The sequence below is a fragment of the Brienomyrus brachyistius genome, chromosome 3 (assembly GCF_023856365.1).
Source record: "Brienomyrus brachyistius isolate T26 chromosome 3, BBRACH_0.4, whole genome shotgun sequence".
In the NCBI taxonomy this organism is placed as follows: Eukaryota; Metazoa; Chordata; class Actinopteri; order Osteoglossiformes; family Mormyridae; genus Brienomyrus; species Brienomyrus brachyistius.
In genome coordinates, this window is record NC_064535.1 from 7,078,495 (window position 1) to 7,099,139 (window position 20,645).

General features: G+C 42.7%; 2 protein-coding genes and 1 long non-coding RNA gene across 4 annotated transcripts; 1 reads left to right on the forward strand and 2 right to left on the reverse strand.

Annotated features, from left to right (window-relative positions):
- Positions 1-937: 937 nt before the first annotated feature.
- Positions 938-3,837, reverse strand: LOC125739241 (uncharacterized). The gene is made up of 2 exons (XR_007397101.1): positions 1,534-3,837; positions 938-1,436 (listed from the first exon to the last, which is right to left on the reverse strand). It is a non-coding gene; the product is annotated as an uncharacterized LOC125739241 (long non-coding RNA).
- A 1,872-nt stretch (positions 3,838-5,709) lies between these two features.
- Positions 5,710-13,518, reverse strand: plek (pleckstrin). The gene is made up of 9 exons (XM_049009139.1): positions 12,984-13,518; positions 9,267-9,422; positions 8,813-8,994; positions 8,552-8,643; positions 8,151-8,335; positions 7,381-7,485; positions 7,001-7,084; positions 6,196-6,268; positions 5,710-6,105 (listed from the first exon to the last, which is right to left on the reverse strand). Exons 1-9 carry the CDS (start codon positions 13,023-13,025, stop codon positions 5,966-5,968), a joined length of 1,059 nt encoding a protein of 352 aa, XP_048865096.1. The 5' UTR covers positions 13,026-13,518; the 3' UTR covers positions 5,710-5,965.
- Positions 13,519-15,246: 1,728 nt separating this feature from the next.
- On the forward strand, positions 15,247-18,519 carry cnrip1b (cannabinoid receptor interacting protein 1b). Of its 2 annotated transcripts, none has more exons than XM_049007720.1 (3): positions 15,247-15,712; positions 16,522-16,654; positions 17,651-18,519. In XM_049007720.1, the coding sequence occupies exons 1-3, from the start codon at positions 15,534-15,536 to the stop codon at positions 17,813-17,815; spliced, it is 477 nt and encodes a 158-aa protein (XP_048863677.1). In that variant the 5' UTR covers positions 15,247-15,533; the 3' UTR covers positions 17,816-18,519. The 2 variants fall into 2 exon arrangements, with proteins under 2 accessions (XP_048863677.1, XP_048863676.1); XM_049007719.1 differs by having other exon boundaries at positions 15,270-15,712; positions 16,522-16,666.
- Positions 18,520-20,645: the final 2,126 nt, after the last annotated feature.

The window sequence follows — 20,645 nt, forward strand, 5'->3', positions numbered from 1 at the left end:
AGGGTAATCTGGCCACTGGCTTCTTCCATCAGATCACATCTCTTAATCCCCTCCCCCAGCATTCATCATTCTCATCTTCTACCAATGACTCTAAACATCATCAATGATTGTCACATCATGACATTCAGAACTCACATCTTAGAGCCAGTAACAAGGTAGACTGGACACATTTGAATGTATAATGGTGATATAAAGTTTCAAGAATATTAACATCTGTGCTTGTGTATTTTTCATGCCTTGTGTGTGGTTTTGAAACGGTGCTTTCCCACACTCGTGAAGTCCAATAAAAGGTCACTGTTATATCTTGATTTCTCAAGATATTGTTTTGTTCGCACAAGATAATTATCTTGTTTGTACAACATAAATACACCGTGCTTACAACACTGAGCTTCGGAAGATGTACTTTAATTATTTCCATCGTGCAATGAATGACCATTTAATGTTGTGCACGGTCTCGTAATGAAGTGCTTTGAGCACAATATACTTGACGTCTCTTATTTAGTTTTAGAGTTATTAGTCAATTTAATTATTCCAATGCACACTGACTGTACAGAGTATAACTAGGAATAATTATATCTGGAAATACATAATCTGAAAATCCAACAGGTGTCCCATACAGTCAACTGTTAAAAGCAAACTTTACTAGATGGCTCTGTGTCACGTTGTTTTGGAGTAACCCTTTCTGTTATGAATGGACATTCTGATCAGGGCACCTGACTTTAAGTGAATGTAAAATGCACATACCAACATTCAAAAATTAATCACAATTTCGCACATTTGGAAAGACAAGGGGTGTGCAAGTTTCCATTACCTCTGAATGCTGAACCAACATCTCGTTACTGCTGAAATAACCTATTTTAGCAGCTGATAATAAGATTAAACACAAATAATGAAAGGGCTCGATTTGAAAAATATTATTGGCGTACATCATTGTCTGTGTATTGGACAACAAAAATTAAAATCTGCCTGACTTGCTTTTGTCAAAACACATTACATCTGGAAAACTGAATATCGAATATATGAGGCTAATTTTATGCAACAAGAATGTGTTTGCAAGACATTCTAAGATTGAAGCTGAATTGCATGAGCTGCGGTCATTTGTTTATATCAATTAAGTAGACTACAGGAGCTTCTTAATGGTAGGTGATGCTAGTGATATTTTAATTGCTGATTGAAATTTTCACTTTGCATTGACAGCAACTCATACAAAAAAAATGGACGACATGATCCTGAACTGGTTTATTTTTTGGGATTGTGAACATACTTCAAAATTCAAAATTGTGAACTATGAATGCGGACTAGCTCATTTTAATCTCTGTGAACTGAGCTTTGAGCTAGTTTTTGTTGAATTTGAACTTGCACAAGTGGAAAATTGTGCTGTGTGATCGGAGGATGTTAGCTGCCCATTCTGTTCTAGGGAATACTCCGGATGGCCACTAGAGGGGACCAGAGGGAATTGTTTAAGTCCTTCAAAATATTTGACACTTTAGAAATTTACATACAATTATGACTCATGATCATTGTTCCACTGACCTTACTTGTGACTTACTACATTCATTTTCCAAGCGCCCATTGTTTGATACCTCATGATCTTGATCTTGACCTAGCAGGAATCAGGTAGTTCTTGAGAGTTGGGCAGTGGTACGGCTTTTGTCTTTATCTTTTGGGAACCTGGGCACTCCTTTTGGTTACCTTTGGGTAACATTCTTTATTGTCCTGTATCACTCCTGTTTTCCAAGTGACTCGCACTCTGAGCAAAGCCGAATCCACCCATCAGGTGGGCTTGCAGATTCCCTTGAAGAGTGCTGCTCGCAGGAGCTCCGGTACCAGAACAATCATTGTGCCGTCAGCATCAAGCAGAAACACCATCAGAAAGCACTACTCCTAAAGACAGTTAGTTCCTTGTCCATGAGTAGAGTGCTCTCCTTAGGAAGAGGTTGTGCCAAATTATCACTGACGTTATTGTGTTCTTTGGTTGCTGGGCAACGATGTACACGTAGTGGTCTGTACCAGACTGCACCTCTCCAAAACGACAAAGTGCTGAGTGTTTTTTTCCTTCTTTGACAAGCTTTTGCTTTATTAATGACCACATAAGGTGATTGTCGCCTTCCTTGAAATGCATGTATCTTGTCCTGGTTCACTTACCTCTTTGCCTTGCCTGATCACTCTAGGTTCCCACACAAGGCTCATATGTGCCAAACAGCCCAGAGTAAAACTAAATACAGGCTACAAAAGACCTCTCTAGCTCGTGATGCGCATCATGGATCACTGATATCTTCCAGCTCAACCTGGACCATCGGATTCTTTACAGGAATATCCATTTAAATTCCACTTCTCCTGTAGTCTTCCATCCTAATCACTCATGTAGAACGGGAAGAGTAGCACACGCCGTATCTGTCACTGCTGTGCTCCCTTGCTGGTCGTAAGCCCCTCAACATGCCTCTAGTTAACTGGAAGATCATGAATACTCACAGCTGGCTTGCAGATTCCAAAGAAAAAGTACAAAAGAACAGTTCCTCACTCTTACAGCTGTAGTTTCAAATTCATGTTCTTTTTTTTACATCTGCTCAGTTCCTTGTGAATGGTACCAACTGCCTTTTGATATTTTAGTTTTGTTTGCCAGTTTGATTCCTCTTTCCCACAGATCTTCTTTCATTTCTTTGCTAACTTTCATTTTTGAAAGTCTCCCTACTAGACTCACTCGTTTATGGGTTTTAATAAACCTGCTCTTAGGTCTAACTTTGAAGAACTTGTCTCACGGCAACTACAGCCCCCAACCTCGATGGTTCTCGATTCCACAGACACTTTAGGTAGGAGGTGGCTGAAGTTGAAGTAATCAAAGCCAACAATGACTGAAAGGTTTCAGATGTTTTCAGCCACAGAAATTGGTCCATCTAAGCTCAACTGTAGCCATAGGCAGAGTCCACAGTCACCCAAGGCTTCTGCATTACATGGTGCTGCGTGGGAAACAGGAAGGTCATCAGTTTTCTTGATTAAGGGGCCTCCCTAGTAAAGCTGCACCTAGAGCCGCTGCAAAGGAAGACTCAGCCCAGCCTTCAAGGACACAGTAGGGGCAAGTATGAAATTGGAGCATGGATAGGTCTTGTCTGATCACTGAGTATATCAACGTCAGAATAACTGTACATCGGTGCCTTGTGGTGTATTATTTGAAATAGAAGTATTTATCTCAATCTGCTTATAGTTGAAACTGGAAGGATAAACAGAAATAGTAGCAACCAAGTATGAGGCCTGGAACTACAGTCCAAAAGGACCACCAGCTAGTATTTACGGTGGACTGAAATGGCCAAAATCTGGCCTCTTTTCCTTCATCAGAGCTGCTTTATCTCTGATTTCCACCTGCAGCTATACAGCCCTAGACAGCAGTATATTATATGCCTCCTGAGTAAGGATGTGCTCAACAAATGCCTGGAAGACAGTAGCTGCTTGTCTGGGCAGGGCTTTGTCTTGCCATGTGCCCTTCAGGTCCTGAACATTGCAATGGATTAAAATGGCCGCGAATGGTGAAACAAGCTGAGCGCAGACTATGCAGAACTGAGTCAGTGTCCTCAGAACAGGAATAGGAATGATGCTGTCAGCAAAAAGTCCTTTGTAAGCCTTATCATCCGACCCAGCCAGTCATTCTATTCACACCAAAAACAATGGACATCCAAGTAACATGCTCTCTGCTCCAGGTGGCCTGATTGGCCAGCTTGCATCTGCCAATCAGGCGATGCGAGGCAGCAGAATTTCGCCTCAAATTCCAGGACAGAGGAATTATTCACATATGAACAATTAGATGCACGTTGGATAGAATTTGTTTAAAAGGTTTTACCGCAAACACTTGGGAATGTGTGAGGCTGTTATGCGTTGTGTCCTCATTTTTCCATCCCCCTACCCACCTCCCCATAAACAACTAGTGCCATTGTCTTCCACCCCTAATCTCACAAAAAAACGTGAAACCCCTGTACGCACATACTATAGATGTCAAGATCTGCTGCGTCTGAAAGCATTTCTTATGCCTTTCGATCGAAATAACGGGATAATTATCCCGATAGATATATAGTTCATGGCATCTGCAGTATGTGCACGACGTTAAACCCCCCCCCCCGCTCAAAAACTTTTCATAGGCGCCCTCCTTTATCAAGTCATGCCAGTGGTCACCCTATTTGTGAGTCATATCTATTTACGCTTCCTACCGTGTAGAAAGACTTCCAGTTTGAGGAGACAGGTGTCTCTAAATTACCCGGAGTATGGGACAGGGGTAGGTGACTGTCCTGCTTTATGCCCTGTGCTTCCTGGGACAAGCGTCAGGGTGGGCTGGACTGGCCATCTGGCATACCAGGTATCTTCAGGGTGGGGTGATAGGTATATGTGAGACAGCAGCATTTATCATGTGGGACTCCTCCTCCCACCCATTGGCAAAATTTATTGCTTAACAAAAGTTTTCATGAGGGTCCTCCCGATTTCTAATGTATGCTGCAGACAGCTCTCAAAACAGTCAATTACTTCTTCAGAAAGGGTGGTTTCAAATTTGTGTAACAGCGACACCTTGTGGTGAAAACTACATGTAAACGGAACTTTTGAGACAAGCATGTCATTTAGTGGTGTTGGTGTTGCTGTAAAAACACAAGACATATAACTAACCAGCAACGGAGAAGTCGTTCTGCTTCTAAATGCACTTGCTTCTTTTTGAATTCAGTTGACTGTTGCAATGTCACTTTATAAGGTGCCAGCTCCCCCTAGGGTTTTGTGGTTCTTGGGTAAGTAACTTAGCCCTATTTGCTAAAGGAAATGGTTTGGTCCAAAAGTTGCAGCCATGTTTTTCTTTGCGAAAGTGAAATAGCAATTCAGTAGTACCGCTTCCTCAGTGTTGCCCGTTAATTGTCAAGGGGCCTATATACGAGTGACAATTGCCGGTCAAGACGGGGAAGGGAAATTAAACTTAAGGTCTTAACAGATGCAAAAAAAGTTTGTCACATACAGTTGCAACAATGGGGGATTTCTCAACATTCTGTTTCACGGTGCCGGCGATGTGGGGGCTGTACGAAATATGTGTCAGTGACAGGAAAGAAGCTGGTTGCTATTTTTTAACTTCTTTTTCCCCCTCAGGATTTCTCAAGCTATGTCCATGGAGCGTAACAAGACAACGTTATGTACGACACTTACACTGACTTTTGCTCATCTTAGGGATTTACCCGTTCAGTTATTTACTGTTTCATTGATGTGATTATTAACGCGTAAAGATGGATATTTAGAATTCAACTCGAGCTTAATAAGGCTGCTGTTAGTGGAAAATAAAATGATCGTAAATGTGAAGACCGGCATGATAGCGAATCTTCAAGAGCAGATACGGACGGAGACAGCCCTGTTATCTGGCGATTGCATTCAGACCCTGTGGTCACCAAACAGCCAGACGCATGCCAAGTGGTTACTTAATAAAAAACAGCTCAAAACAAACAGCAAAGAAAACAAGTTCGTTGTCGCAACGTGCGAGTGTGAGCTTCTCTGTGTCTGCTGATTAGTCGACTGAGTTAAGACTGTAAAGTGTCTCTATGTGGCACGGAATCTATAATGGTGTCTCAAAAATGCGAAGTGGTCTGTAGGGTTTCCCACCTCACTCACACTTTTTTTTTTTTAAATTTCCTGTTCGCATCTCGGTTCAGAAAAGTGTTGCTATTGTCAGTGAAATGAGGCACTGTACCACATAAACATACTCTATGGTCTTTAATCATGAAAACCGACGCAGTGCTTGTACTCAACTGGAAGCAGAGATATAATATCTTACATCAGCTTCATAAATGACAAAAACTAAAGTCTTTTTGTGAAAATAATAATAAAGAGTGAGGCTGTTAGTATTTCTGTTCTTTTGGCAGTGCCCTATCTCCCATTTCCTCTGACTCATTTAGTAGGTTAAGCTGTCTAATCGGTTTCAGACACACATGACACCCCAGTTCTGTCCTTGCAACTATTTTCCGGACTTGGCCACAATCTGAATGTTGCTGATCCACTCCTTGCGTTCCTCTGGCGAGGCGGCTTGCAGGAAGTAATGCTTTTCGTCCGACGTGATGATCTCAAAAAGGTTTCCCTCTATGTTATACCTCTTAGCTGTGGGGGGTGGGGGGGGGGGGGGGGAGTGGGTTAATGTAGCATTTTCCCTTAGTTACGAGTCTTGGGAATCACTGCAGCGCGTCTTACCCTCCGGAATGTGCTCCACGGCCGTCACCACAGACCCACGCAAGTGGACGGAGCCCAGTGGATCCTCATCGCCCTGGGGGGCAGAGAGACAGACATGAGGCATCCGTGACATTAACCTCACAAGGTCCTACTCCTCAGATCGACCTCTTGCCTTTAACTTAAAGTTAGATGTTTGGGTAACACTTCACTAGTTGGGGCACAAATAAAGCCGAGTTTTGCTCTTACTTGTGTACTAATTAACCAGATTTGCCTACTAAGTTTTAGTTACATACTGATCTATTCATTCATCATTAATGAATCGTGATGCATCTTTTTTCTGAAACAATTACTGTATTTCTTAGTTCTGCATCATGTCTCTTCTCCAGACAAGAGGTTATACCATCATCTGTGTTTTACCTCAGGCTTCCATATCAGTATCCCATAAAAAAGCTCAAAGCAATATTCACAAAAGAATCAGGGAAACAGTGGACAATGTCTGGAATACTTTAAAATGAAAAGCTAAAATCAAATTTTAAAAAGTGAACTACATTATCTAGTTAATTTCAGTTAGAATATCGTTTTTTTTTTCATTTCTAACTATATCTTACTTATCTATTTGATGTTCACAGCAAAATATATTTAGAGCATATTTTGGCCAAGCAACATGGAATTTCAACATAAACATACCCAGCCCCTGATGCTGAATAGATCTGTCTGTATGCCAAACCATTAGCCATTTGGCAAAGTCATTAATTTGCCCCAGGAAAAGCGCAGTGTCTGCTGCCTTCGTGCCCAAATGTCACCCAAAAAAGCCGGACAGGTGTACCTTTGTGGGGTCATAGTAGTGGAGGTACGCGGGGTCGTCTCGGAGGACAAATTTTCGCACCTTCCAGTTCTTCCTTCGATGGCCCTAAAGGGAGTAGCAGACAAGCCCAAAATTGCTGAGTGGGGGCCCATGTCTTTATGAGGACCTGTGTGAAGCTCTTTCATTTCCTCTTTGGCCACCAAACTCAGAAACTAAATATGGGATTGCAAGAGAACTATCTGAATATTTACAAATGGATCCATTCGTATGAAGATGTCTTTTGCATTCAGATGATCTTGTCTGTTAATTAAACATAATCCTATAACCCAAAAAAGATTTTCTGGTAAATGCTTCACATCCAAGATGGCTACTTAAGTTTGTGCTGGTCCGACTGGCCCTACCTGCTTCACCAAACAGCCCTGCTTCATGATGTTTCCTCGGAATTGCTCTTTCACGATGGCGTCCTCATCGCTCGAATACCCCTCGCAGAAGAAGCCGCTGTCAGCCTGCCATTAAACCACAAATGTATCTCTCCTTAAGTCGAAAAACCATGTTGAGATACATAATCGCATTTATGTATAGCTCTGATATGTCTTCACTCCACTGAAGAATGTAATCGGGTCCCTTTATTAACCTGTCTAACTGCTATCAGGTTTAATTTTTATTCTTTCAATCTTTTTTTAGAATAAGTTGCTTCAGCATATTCAGATGAATTTTCTAATATCTTTAGAATATTCTAAATCGTTCCCTTATTGTTGATGTGTTGGATGGTCTTTTGTAATATATTTCTGGTTATGTGAACATTCTTGGACGATTCTCAGCTTACATTTACTATCCCTATTTCTTTACAGGATTCTTTGCAGAATATTCTTATCTCTGTGACACACTGAACTTCTGGATAAAAAGTATGGGAGCCTTAGGCATTTATTTTTTTTGTTCTTTAATATCATCAACTTCTATGTTTTTACAACAGTTTAAGAATTTTTAGGAAATATCCTCTTGAAATTGGATATACTAGATATAAATATACTAATGTAAATTGTTAATAGTCTGATCTCGCAGGAATGACCCCAAAGTGCTGGCATTGTTGTTATATTGGTTACGTGATTGTCACTCCATGTCACACAATCAGTGTCAAACATGCCCCCCCCCAGCAGGCAGAGCTACTCACAAAGTAGTAAAAAGCATCAGACTGGTCCAACAGGGAGGATTCTGCTGCCCCCTCAGCGCCCTCTTTGGATATATCCCCGGCTGCTTGTAGGAAGCCCTCGGTAAGAAGCCCTGTCCCCAGCATCAGCCCCTCCTGTCGGTTTCTAACCTTTTCATTGGAAATTAGCCAGTCGATGACCGAGTTACCTGCCAAAGGATTGTGGGTAACATGTCACCGACAAGAGGACGGACTCCCCATTTAACCTCACCATTGAACTGCGTCTTTTGTTTATTTATGTTTTACTCATTTATGACTAAATGTGTCTCATATCGGATATGCAGTATAGAAGATGATTGGGTGATTGGCGATAAGTGTAAATTAGGGTGTTATTACATCATGGTATAACAAATTTGTATTTGTACCTGTGAAGCAGTAATTGAATATTTTATTCTCCTTTTCGAGTTTCAGCTCTTTGATTCCAGTATCCTGGTCTCTCATCTGCGTGTACAGCTGACTGTAGGGTAAGAGGGAACAGGTGTGCACTCTTCAGCAATTGGGATACTGTGTAATGAGGTGATGTTGGGTGGAAGCAGCTGGAGGAGGGGACTGCAGCTTTAAGAGAGAGGCACTTCTCAGCCTGCCCATTTACCATCTACGCAGGCTCTCGGCTAGCCGGCTTATACCTCAGGTTGACTGTTTCCGGCAGTTTTATGGACTTCCGCGTCGACTTCCTGGCAAACTTCTTTCCCCCTTTCAAACAATTGATGGCCCTCTTGATATCCTTGACCCAGAATTCTCGATCTTCCAAATGGGAGGCTTGGAAGAAGTGGTCCTGTTTTTTTGCGGAACTGACCTTAAATACCAGCTGTATGAAGGAAAGGTAAAATTAAACCCAAAAAAAGCTACATCAAGTCAATAGTGTACTGGAGACTCTGCCTCATTGCCCTTTGTAATGTGGCAAGTGTGTTTTTAAACCAGTGTTTTGGTTATCATTACTTATCACTTAATATTACAAAATATTTGTATTGTCTGATCATCAGTAGACCTTCTCTGTAACCAACTGGAATCGTAAGTCAGAACTGGGAGGCAGCATATAATTCCTGAATGAAGAGGGGAATCCTGGTATGTGGCACGTACCATCCTCTTGCTGAAGTCCTGACATGGGCACGTGAGCGTTGCATCGTTCAGAGGGATCATACCCTTGGGACTGCGATCCGTCTTCTTCTTGTAGAATTCCAGTCCATCTTCTGAAAGCACCACCCAAACCACCTTCCAGGAGTTCAGCACCGTCCCCTGAGGTAGAGTGAGTTGTGGAAAGACAAGCAATATGAGTAAGAGCTGTCTTTCAGTGTTATAATAGTAATAATGGTACTTCATCGATTCCCATGGGGAAATTCTTTTTTTACCTACTCCATCTTACTCTCCATGACACACATGTAGGTGACAGCAAGCTTGGGAGGGAGGGGCAGCCACCTGTAGCAGCCCCCATGGAGCTGGGGGTTAAGGGCTTTGCTCAAGGGTCCCCAGATTATTCTGCTGAGGTCAGACCCAAACCAGCAACCATCTAATCACAGGCACAGAGACTTAGCCCACTGAGCCAAATACTCATTAACTCAGTCAATGCACTCACACATCAATATTCATGAACAGGCGCCAGAACCTAGCGTAGGAAATAATGATGGACAGGTATGGTCACCTGCCTGTGCTTCCTGTGAATGACAAGCTAATACAATCTGCTGTTCAGCATGACATCATAGTGCTCACATACTTTGAAACCTCTTTCATTCAAAGCAACTTCCGCAGGTTACTCTTTCTGACATAATGGACTATTCAGATAAGCTAGTGAAAGTGGTCTTCAACATGCGGCCCCCGGGCCACTGGTGCCCCCCGGAGATCAGTGTGGTCTCCCATAGCTGAATAAAACAATAAGCAAATTATCCTGACCATCAGATTATTATTATCCATCCATCCATTTTCCAAACCGTTTATCCTACTGGGTCACGGGGGGTCCGGAGCCTAGCAATGGGCACGAGGCAGGGAACAACCCAGGATGGGGGGCCAGCCCATCGCAGGGCACACTCACACACCATTCACTCACACATGCACACCTACGGGCAATTTAGCAACTCCAATTAGCCTCAGCATGTTTTTGGACTGTGGGGGGAAACCAGAGTACTTGGAGGAAACCCCACGGCGACATGGGGAGAACATGCAAACCACACACATGTAACCCAGGCGGAGACTTGAACCCGGGTCTCAGAGGTGTGAGGCAACAGTGCTAACCACTGCACCACCATGCCGCCCCAGATTATTATTATTATTTTATTTTTTAGAATTAGACAATCAGTGGTCATTGGTGACACACCACAATAAAATGCGTCCTCTGCAATTAACCCATATGTGACACAGCCAGGGGCAGCTAATTCAGCGCCCGGGGAGCAGCGCTGAAGGGTGTGAGGTCCAGTCACCTGTAGCAGCTCAGGGTACCTCAGCTGATCTTTCAGTTACAAGTGCACTTCCCTAACCATTAACACACCACAATCTCAACGCAGTACAGCTTCCCCAACAATGAGCAGCTACGTACTCAACTAACGATCGAGTGACGCTGCACCAAAATTACCTCTGGCTTGTCAGTTTTTTAAAAGTAAATGGTGCCCCCCCCACTGGTAAGCGTGTCCCTCATCTAAAGAACTAGGTGCTAGGTAAACTCAGAAAAGATGGAGGAGTAACTCTGCTCTGGCATATATCTGGTCAAATGTCTAATACACCATCTACTTCCGCGTGTCTGGAAGGTCATTCTATAATCCCCGATTAACAATTGTTCTGCCTCGGCCATTCAAAGATGCCTTCAGGCTTTGCAGCAGATTGGACGTTGGCTAGGTATTACTAGCTGAGGTTTCTGTTTCTTTTGGTTTTTTACCTCTTCTTGCAATCGTTGGCTGCAGGGCGGAGGGGGCTGGTCGTCTCTGCGACTGGTAAGTCTGCATTTCCTGGCCTGTCTCAGGGAAGGGGGTTTGCAGGTGGGCGCCAACTGTGTTTGTCTTTAATAAATTTTGATCTCATCATAATACTAACAATAATAATAATAATGCTTGTATCTACACCATAGGAAATGCACATCTTTTGACTTTGAGGGATGGAACAAAGGGAGGCAACAAATTTACTCCTCCCATTTGTAAATCTATGTTCTTATGTTCTAGTGTGGCTGTTTCTCATTAAAAGTTTAAACAGTTTACTCTGCAGCTTGTAGCTCCTCAGAACAATAAAATGTTCCTGCACTCTCCTCCTGTGGGAGAATTTCGTTAGGCAATTCATTAACACGATGTCTACCTACAATGAGTAGACGGCATGTAGAATTCACTTGCCAACTTCAGAGACTTCAGCCCAACTTTTAAAGCATTACAGACAAAAATATTTTATATGTTACTAAATGTGCCAGACGAAATGGATGACAGCAGTCTCGTTTTGCTCCTGCTGGGACGCTATTTCATAATTCCTCTTGCTTTCTTTCAGTTTGCAAATCCAGCACATTGAATTGCATTTAAATTTAGCCAGAGGAACTGCCAGTGATGTGGTCACAGGATCATGTTTTTGTGACATAAATATATATGTATATATATAGATAGACCGATTTCGTCCTCGCCCTTCTATTTTTTTTTGTTCTTGGTGACCAGAGGGCTGGTGATGGTTCGTGTGGGTGGTGTCGCATGGTCTAAGGGCCCGCAGATGTTTTCCATGAGTGTGAAGCTGGCGTGTTTGACGTAAACAGTGCAGTTCGACAGACTCCCTCTGAAACCATCGTGGTTCGTTTGCGTCATGGCCCGCTAACTCGACTCGCTCAAGACCACCGGTCGTAAAGGTACCGCCCGCAGACTCATGGAAGACAATTTTTATGCGACACAATACCCATGCAGTGCAATTGGCTGTGTAATACCAAGAATTCCCCCCCTGGGACCAATAAAGTTTATCTAATATAATCTAATTCGAAGAATCACACGGAACACAAACCTTGTGTTGTCCACTACTTTTTCCTTCATTAATTCCTTCAGTTGTTCACACAGGTTTACAACATTAAGAGGTATAGTAACAAATATAGTAATTGCTTGAGATAGTAGAGGCGTTATGATTTATGAATGATAAACGAACAGTTCAGTATGTAACTAAAATTTAGTAGGCCTTTGGGATTATTTAAGATGTAAGTAAGAACATGACACTACTCTGTTTGGCCCCCCACAAGAAAAGTGTTACCATTCTGGTTATACATATTTTTAGCTTGGCCACTGGTTGCAGTAAACTAACACACTGATTCAAATACCTGTCTGAGTACCTGCAGTTATGAGTACAAGACAGGTTCTGATGACTATCATTCTGTCCTAAACAGATGTGGGTTATCGTTTTCTAAATGCATCACCGCCTGTGTTTGTGTTTTCCACTCCTCACTCGTATTCAATAGAAATTACAAAGATGACGAAGTGAAACACCGCGAAGACCAACATCAACACGGACCTAAATGCTCATTTCAACTGCATTATGAAATAACTGTTCCAAATCGTATTTTACTTTCAGTTAAATCGTCAAGGAGTTGCATGTCACACCACGCATGTAAGAACTTTGTTATTAATGATCTATTAATACAAGTATATTTTAAGTACAATTGTACCTTAAAACTGTCTGTATTTGCTCTATGCTGTTACTTTGCAGATTTTTACATTCACAACAATGACCAAATGATGTTACGTGACTATACCCCGACATGGACTTCATCCCCATTACTCTTTCTGTTACGGAGATGGGCTGTCCATCATTCCCCCATCCGGCCTGCCGCAGTCTCATCTCCACTCATACCGCTCGTACCTTTTTGACGAGGTAGCCTTCTCTAATCTGCTCAGGCTCCATCGATCTCGAAGTGCAGAGCTCGGGGGAACCAGCTCTCGGCGGAACACGGAGGGCGGCCTGCCTCGGAAAAAGGAAGATTCTGCCGCTGGACGCGTCGTGTCGAAGTCAGTGAGGTTTCTGCTACTTCCTCCCCTTCTGCTTGCCAACCAACGGGCCCCCTTTACGGGTTTTTTTTTATGCTTCCTACACACTGTGTCACAATGACTAACAGCTATGTCATATGAAATGTTATCTTAAGGGTATCAGCTGTAGAATTTTGAGCTACTCCTTTAACAGCGAAAGCTTGACACATTTCTGACTTATAACCTTTTGGTCAAATAAAGTTCTGCACTGTTCATCTTCTGCAATATCTCCGACTGCTTTTTGGTAATAGCATCAGCACACCCTTTCCTAGCAAATACTCTACACTCCCTGCGTTATTAGCGTTAGCCGGTCATTACTACAGCGTATGTCTTACGGAAAATCAAACTTCTTTGCGTGTTTGCAAGTTCTCGCAGCTGTGAACGTCTACGCCAGGGAAAGTGAAAGTAATGTGCATGAGAGCGTGGAGCTCACGCCTTTGTGATTCTGCAGCTTGCAAGGCTCGTGGACGTACGTGTTGGTCTCTGCTTGCTTTAGTCCCTACGTTTGCTCAGAAATAGTACAGTTCTACTAACCATAGTAACCAGTAATGCACATTGATGTACGTTGGTCATATTGGGTTTGTTGATTGTAGGGAAAGAAGATAGGAAGATAGACAGGTTATATAGCACTGGAATGCAAGAGAATGGGAACCTTATCAAAGAGTCACAAACTGACATGGGCTGTGCTGAGTAAGCTGGTGTTTATATGCAATAGCTTATCTCCTGGGTGCACGCAGGAAAAGGCATGAATGCTGGACACAAAGAGTTTTTCTATTTTAGTAGGTTTGCTTTTATTGTTTCATGCTTCAGGTTCATGCGCATTCAGCACTTCCCTTCAGACTAAGAAGCTGCTTCATGAGAAATATATGCAAGCAAACCAGACTCCAGCATTTATGTTCTGTCCGAGGTGCAAGGGTGGGCACTGATTTTTAAAAAATTTATGTGGCACAAAGGATAGCAAAGCAGCCTCACCGCTCCAGGCCGGTGGTTTGCATATTCTCCCTGTTCACACATCCCTCCTCGCTCAGCCCAAAATCTATTACTGTTAGGTGTCCCTGAACAGCCCACAGCAGGGGTCTCCAACTCCGGTACCGGAGAGCTACTGTCCAGTAGGTTTTCTATCCTACCCGGCTTCTGATGAGCCACACCTGTTCCTGGTATTTGCCTGAGACCAGCTGTGGCTCATCAGAAGCCAGGTAGGATAGCAAACCTACTGGACGGTAGCTCTCCTGGACCGGAGTTGGAGACCCCTGGCCCACAGTGTATCGTGGAGCACATTACTGCGTGCCCTGCGATGGGCTGAAATGCCATCAATTGTGCCCTGATTCATGGCACGTACTTTCTGGGAAAAGCTGAAGACAATGAATTCAGCGGTTAAGAGAATGGATGAAATACTAGTCAAGAATAAGCATCGGTATAAATATATACATAGGCTGCCCTCTGCTGGTAGTACAGTACATAGATAAATAATATTTTTTCTTTATTTAACGCTTTCATATACACTGCAATTGAAAATAATACACACTTCAAATTCCAGTATATAATTACCAAAGATTTATAACTGTACATCAAGTAGATCTAAAAAAGAGTTTAAGTATAAATGTAGATTTCACATAATTGTTTTCCATTAGAAGTTTAGAAGACAAAAAAGTTCAAGTTCTCTACCTCCACCAAAATTGTTGTTTTTTCAGTATAAAGACATTCATGTAAATACAACGCTTGTAACGTGCACTGCATGCCTCAGTATGCGAACGTCAAGCACTTCGCTTTCAGCACTTCGGACAGAGAAAACCAGTCAAATTCAGCAACCAATTCGACCCTGCAGAACTGAGGTATCCTGAAAAATAATTATTCAAAAATCGAATTAGTAGATGATGACATAAACTTCTTAACCTGAATTGTATCAGGCCTAAGTAACACCACAAATGTTAAATTTATATGGTTCTATATCGCCATAAACTTACAAGAGAAAACATGCCATGAACGAAATGTTATAGTCTACGTATATGTAGGAAATCAATAAACATAGGTATATATGATAAACTGGCAAAGAATATACTTATTATGGGACTGCAATACAACCAAGAGAATAGGGTCGCACCTTAAACAGCCCACGTGTCTGCTGTCAATGACTGTCTATATGCACTACAGGAGCATTGTAGGGATTATCTCTTTGTCAGAGGAAGGATTATGGCGAGGGAGATGTAAAAATTTATTATGAACATCCGCCGGCAATGTTTTTCGCGTTTTTTTTGGCTAGAAGGGGTACGTCATAATATTGTACCTATCTAGCCAGTATTGCCACTAGAAATCCTCGGCTTGCCCCTCCTTTCGGCGTCTCCTCGGAAAGAAATCCGGCCGAGCAGCGATCCTATCGCGGGCAATAATGGGCGACATTCCGCAGCTGATCAGAATCGCCGTTGCCCTTAAAATACAGCCCAACGACGGGCCGGTGTTTTTCAAAGTGGACGGGTCGAGATTCGGACAGAACAGGACGATTAAGCTGCTGACTGGATCAAAGTACAAAATCGAGGTGGTGGTGAAGCCCGGGGCCGTGGAGGCGACGTAAGTACACATAGCGATCGGACCTGTGAATCAGTAATCGGCTCATGCACGCTTCGTTAATATTGCGCACATACTATTTATCTGTTTATTCTGGTGACTTGCAGCCGCATCATGTTCATTCACTACCCCCCACGTCCACCGTAATCTATATTCTCAAGGCCTGTAACATGCATCCAGTCCTAGATTTATCAGGATTGTGAAATTTGTTTTTTGTAATATAATACGAATAACCCTGGTGCATGTATGTTCATGAATTTGGGTTAATCGGAGCGTTCGTGGACTTTGGTCAGACGTGTAAAATATACGGTAATAAAGAAAAGGGTGTGTTCTGTCAGCCCACCCACCGGGAAAAAAACACTAATCGCGATTCCCGTATTTTCTCTCAAGCAAAATCATCCCGTGCATAAGAACCGGCGAAGATGGTAAAAGAAATGTTTTAAATGTAATGATCGACTGTGATACCTATTCATTGGTGTGAGTCTGTCATTTATACGGCGATTGCATGACAGGAGGCGCAGATTGATCCTGGGCATAGCTTTCCAAATCCACAGCAGGTGATAAATCCGTCATTTAGGCCGGCGATGACCTCATTTTCACATTTTGAGTTAAATATTGTATTTACGCCGAACGATTAAGTAAAAAAAAATCCACCCATATCATGGCGGAAATACTGATGCTTTAATTCACGGATTTTTTTTATTTTTATTTACTTTTTTTTCGTGAACCGTGCGTGTTGAACTCTATGAGATGCAGAGCAGCAGGAAATCAATGCCAATGTCAAACGCTGGTTTTGAATTGTGCTTTTGCAGCACAATGAGCATAGGCGGGATAAGCTTCCCTCTGGAGCAGCAGTCCAAAGACCCCCAGTCGGTGGTTTATAACGGGACCTATGACACCGAAGGAGTGATGCACACCAAGAGCGGGGAGAGACAGCCTGTCCAGGTCAGCGTACAGGTAATCCCCGCCGAACGGACGACTGCGTACGATGACATAATTACCGAAATGCACTGATTAAATTTTCATATGCTCTGCATATGTGTAGTGAGCAGCCTGATTTCATTCCTCATGTTTCAATGTGGTGCAGGAAGGTGAAAATGAGCTGTTTTACCGTGTCCACCCCCCTCCCGCCACCCCGATTACCAGTTTCGAGGGAGAAATATTGATCGCATTTAGTCACAATCAGTATATTTGTACGATCAGTATCTAGCAGAAATCACTTGTCCGTATGAAATCATCGCTTACTAAAAATAAAGCGGGCGATTTATTGTAAAGTTTCCCCTATTTTAAGACGAGGTGGCATCCATCCATCCATTTTCCAAACCGCTTATTCTACTGGGTCGCGGGGGATCCGGAGCCTATCCCGGAAGAAATGGGCACGAGGCAGGGAACAACCCAGGATGGGGGGCCAGCCCATCACAAGGCACACTCACACACCATGCACTCACACATGCACACCTACGGGCAATTTAGCAAGTCCAATTAGCCTCAGCATGTCTTTGGACATTAAAATGAGGCAGTTTAGGCGTGTGATAATAAAAGAGATTAAATACACCTCTAAAGCGCTTTGCAAACATTCTCACGTCAATACTGTGTTTTACAGAATAGCCTTAGATGTTTTTACACGTTTTTATTATGATTTTTTTCGTTTTCTGGTCAGGTTAATTATTTTAAGGTAGTTTAAGCATTTAATTGAAGAGAGAACCTTGTGAAATATCGCTTGGCCAGAGATAATTTCAGTTATTTTCATCACAATTGAATTGGTTATGTTTAAGATTAGGATTTATTTTAACCGTTACAGAATTAATAACTAGTCGAATGAGTAACTGAGTTGGAACTATAGATATGCATCAGATTGAAAAGCTTAAATTTAATTGGCTGACAATCTGCGCAGGTCACCGACTGACTTTGTATGTCTCTGTCTGTCATGTCCTGCATTAGTTCCCGGAGGCGGGCACATTTGAGACCGTGTGGCAGGTCAAGTACTACAATTACCACAAGCGGGACCACTGCCAATGGGGAAACAGCTTCTCTAACATAGAGTACGAGTGCAAGCCCAACGAAACCCGCAGTTTGATGTGGATCAACAAGGAGATGTTTGTATGAGGGAGGGTACCCAACCAAGCCACGCGCGGCAAGGGTACCACCAGCATCCGAACCCCAGCGGAAACGCCAGCACACGCCAGCATGAAGCCTTATCCAACGGTGCACACGAGGAACCAATAAAATTATCGCTTGTCTCCTGTCTTTGGCAGAGCTGCGTTCACAGCTAACCGACGAGACGTGTATCAGTTGATCTGTTGTTTGAGTGGACACTGTGTTTTCAGTTTTTTTCCCCCCGTGGTTCTGTTTTTGTGTTCTGTAAACTGTGTATGATTATTTATTATTCGTATGAAATATTTTTCTCCTTTATCTGCTTACGAACAGCAGAAGCAGAATGGAAGCTGCGGAGGACGGAAAAGAAAGTGTCAAACAAGCTCTTTTGTTAGGCGACTTATTTATTAATGATACGTTGGGGGTCACAGGATGGCAGCCCGGCAATTTTACTCAATCAATGTTGCTCTGTTGTGAATTTCTTTCCAGACCTAGATCAAGAGATATACTGATATTAACGGGCGATCGGCCAATGTGTATTGTAGTTGTGATTTTTTTGTAGTGAAATTATTCATACTTATTAAATTATTAAACAGTTTTGAAAGGTAATGAAAAACTCATCAGAGACAAGATGTGAAAATGCTGGCAATGAACATATAAAAACAAAGGAAAAGCATAACTGCAAACAACTCTGTTCAATAAAGCAGGCGATTCGATCCTCTTGCTGTCTTTTTTGTTCATCAAATCCTTCACAAGAGTGTTCATGCTATCTCACCTTCTGTGTTTTGGCTATAATTCATGTCTTATTTTGGTATATTAAAAGTACAGGATAACACCTAATATTATGTAATAGATCTGACTGAAGTAACACTTTAAAATATACATTACTCGTTTTTCACGGTAGGTGGCGCTGTGTTGGCAACAATTTAAATACATCTCGGTTTCACAAAATATAAAGGTACTAGCGCTAAAATAAACTCATGTTTACACAGCACTCTGCTTTGTAGCTTTTCATCAAATATTCTTTGGTTCACTATTTTTAAACATGTTTTGGACACATTTATAGTATATAATATATACTAAATTGTGAGTATGTACTTAACATTTGGAGGATCTCCCAATTTAGACTGTTATCAGCTTTGGGTTGTCAGTTCAATAGTGAACAGTCTAAATGGCAATTCCTTCATTCACATCTTAAAGGTTTATCTTGAGGATTACAGTAACTCAGATTATCTTCAATCTCAGCTATTTAATATGCTGCAATCAGCCATAACATTACAACCACCTGCCTAGTATGGTGTAGCTGCCCCTTCACCACCAAAACAGCTCTGGCCCATTGAGGCATGGATTCCACAAGACCTCTGAAGGTGTCCTGTGGCATCTGCCACCAAGATGTTGGCAGCAGATCCTTTAAATTGCGAGGTGGGGCCTCCATGGACTGGACTTGTTTGTCCAGCACATCCCACAGATGCTCAATTAGATTGAGATTTGGTAAATTTGGAGGCCAAGTCAATACCTTGAACTCTTTTTCATGTTCCTTAAGCCATTCCTGAACTCTTTGCACTGTGGCAGGGCGCGTTATCCTGCTGAAAGAAGCCATCGCGGAATACCGTTGCCACAAAGGGGGGTTCCTGATCTTCAACAGTGTTTATGGTGTGGTACGTGTCAAAGTAACATCCATATGAATGCCAGAACCCAGGTTGCCCAGCAGAACATTGCCCAGAGCATCACACTGCCTCCGCTGGCTTACCTTCTTCTCATAGTGCATCCTGGTTCCATCTCTTCCCCTGGTAAATGATGCACCTGCACCCAGCCGTCCACGTGATGTAACAGAAAACGTGGCTCATCAGACCAGGCCACCTTCTTCCAGTGCTCCATGGTCCAGTTCTGAATTGCTTGATTATTGCTTAATTATATTCCAATACAGTCATATATATAATGAATGTGATTTCACGAAGCTGCAAAAGAAACATTTTAAAAGAAATGGGAACCATCGTTTTGTTTTTTTTTAATGGTGCATCTCAGATGTGCCTGTTGCTGATTAAATGCGTGTTAACTGTAACACATGTTATGAACCTGTAGTCACCCATGCACCGGAGATTAATAAAGCACACTACAGATAAGTGGATTCACACATGTGCATTGCAGCACCATGCCATGTGACAGCCCTCTCCTGCAACAGTCAGCTGTTAATCAAATCGCACTGACAACCCCTGTGGTCACATGCTTTATTTAGGAGGGCATGAAAGGTTGCAGCGGCTCACATAAGAGGTGGGCAAACGGGGCACTCCCTCCCCCACGAATGCCTGGGGGAGGGGGGACGGGGGGGGGAGAACAAGCTCTGGAGTCAGTCATGGTAGAGCATCAGTCAGCCTGTCCTGTATTTTAGGTAACAGTTGCTCAGGTTGTCATGGGACATGGTGCAATTTGCCATGAAATTTCTTTGTGCCAAACGAGGTGATGGTTTCACTCTGAGGCATCATTAGACCTATTTTAGAGGGGAGGTTAACCCCCCTAAAATGTTTTAGCCCCCTCAAATAAATATGTATTTATTGGCTGAAGTCGTGAATAGTTTGCCATCAGCCTCCCCTAATAAAGCCTGAGCCACCATACCCATTAATCTCTAACTGAGCCTCTGGTTTCACTGCAGATTGCCCATCTACAGGTGTGCAAACTCGCATTTCCCCCCCAAAGCCCTTTTATCTTTGTCAAATTATTTACAATTCAAGGTTACCTAATCGGGAAGGAGCCCCTAGATCATGAGAAGAAAACTGCAAACGTATTTACGCGCTACGAGCAAACGTGTTCGAGTGAACTTTGAGTCACATCTGACCTAAAAGCA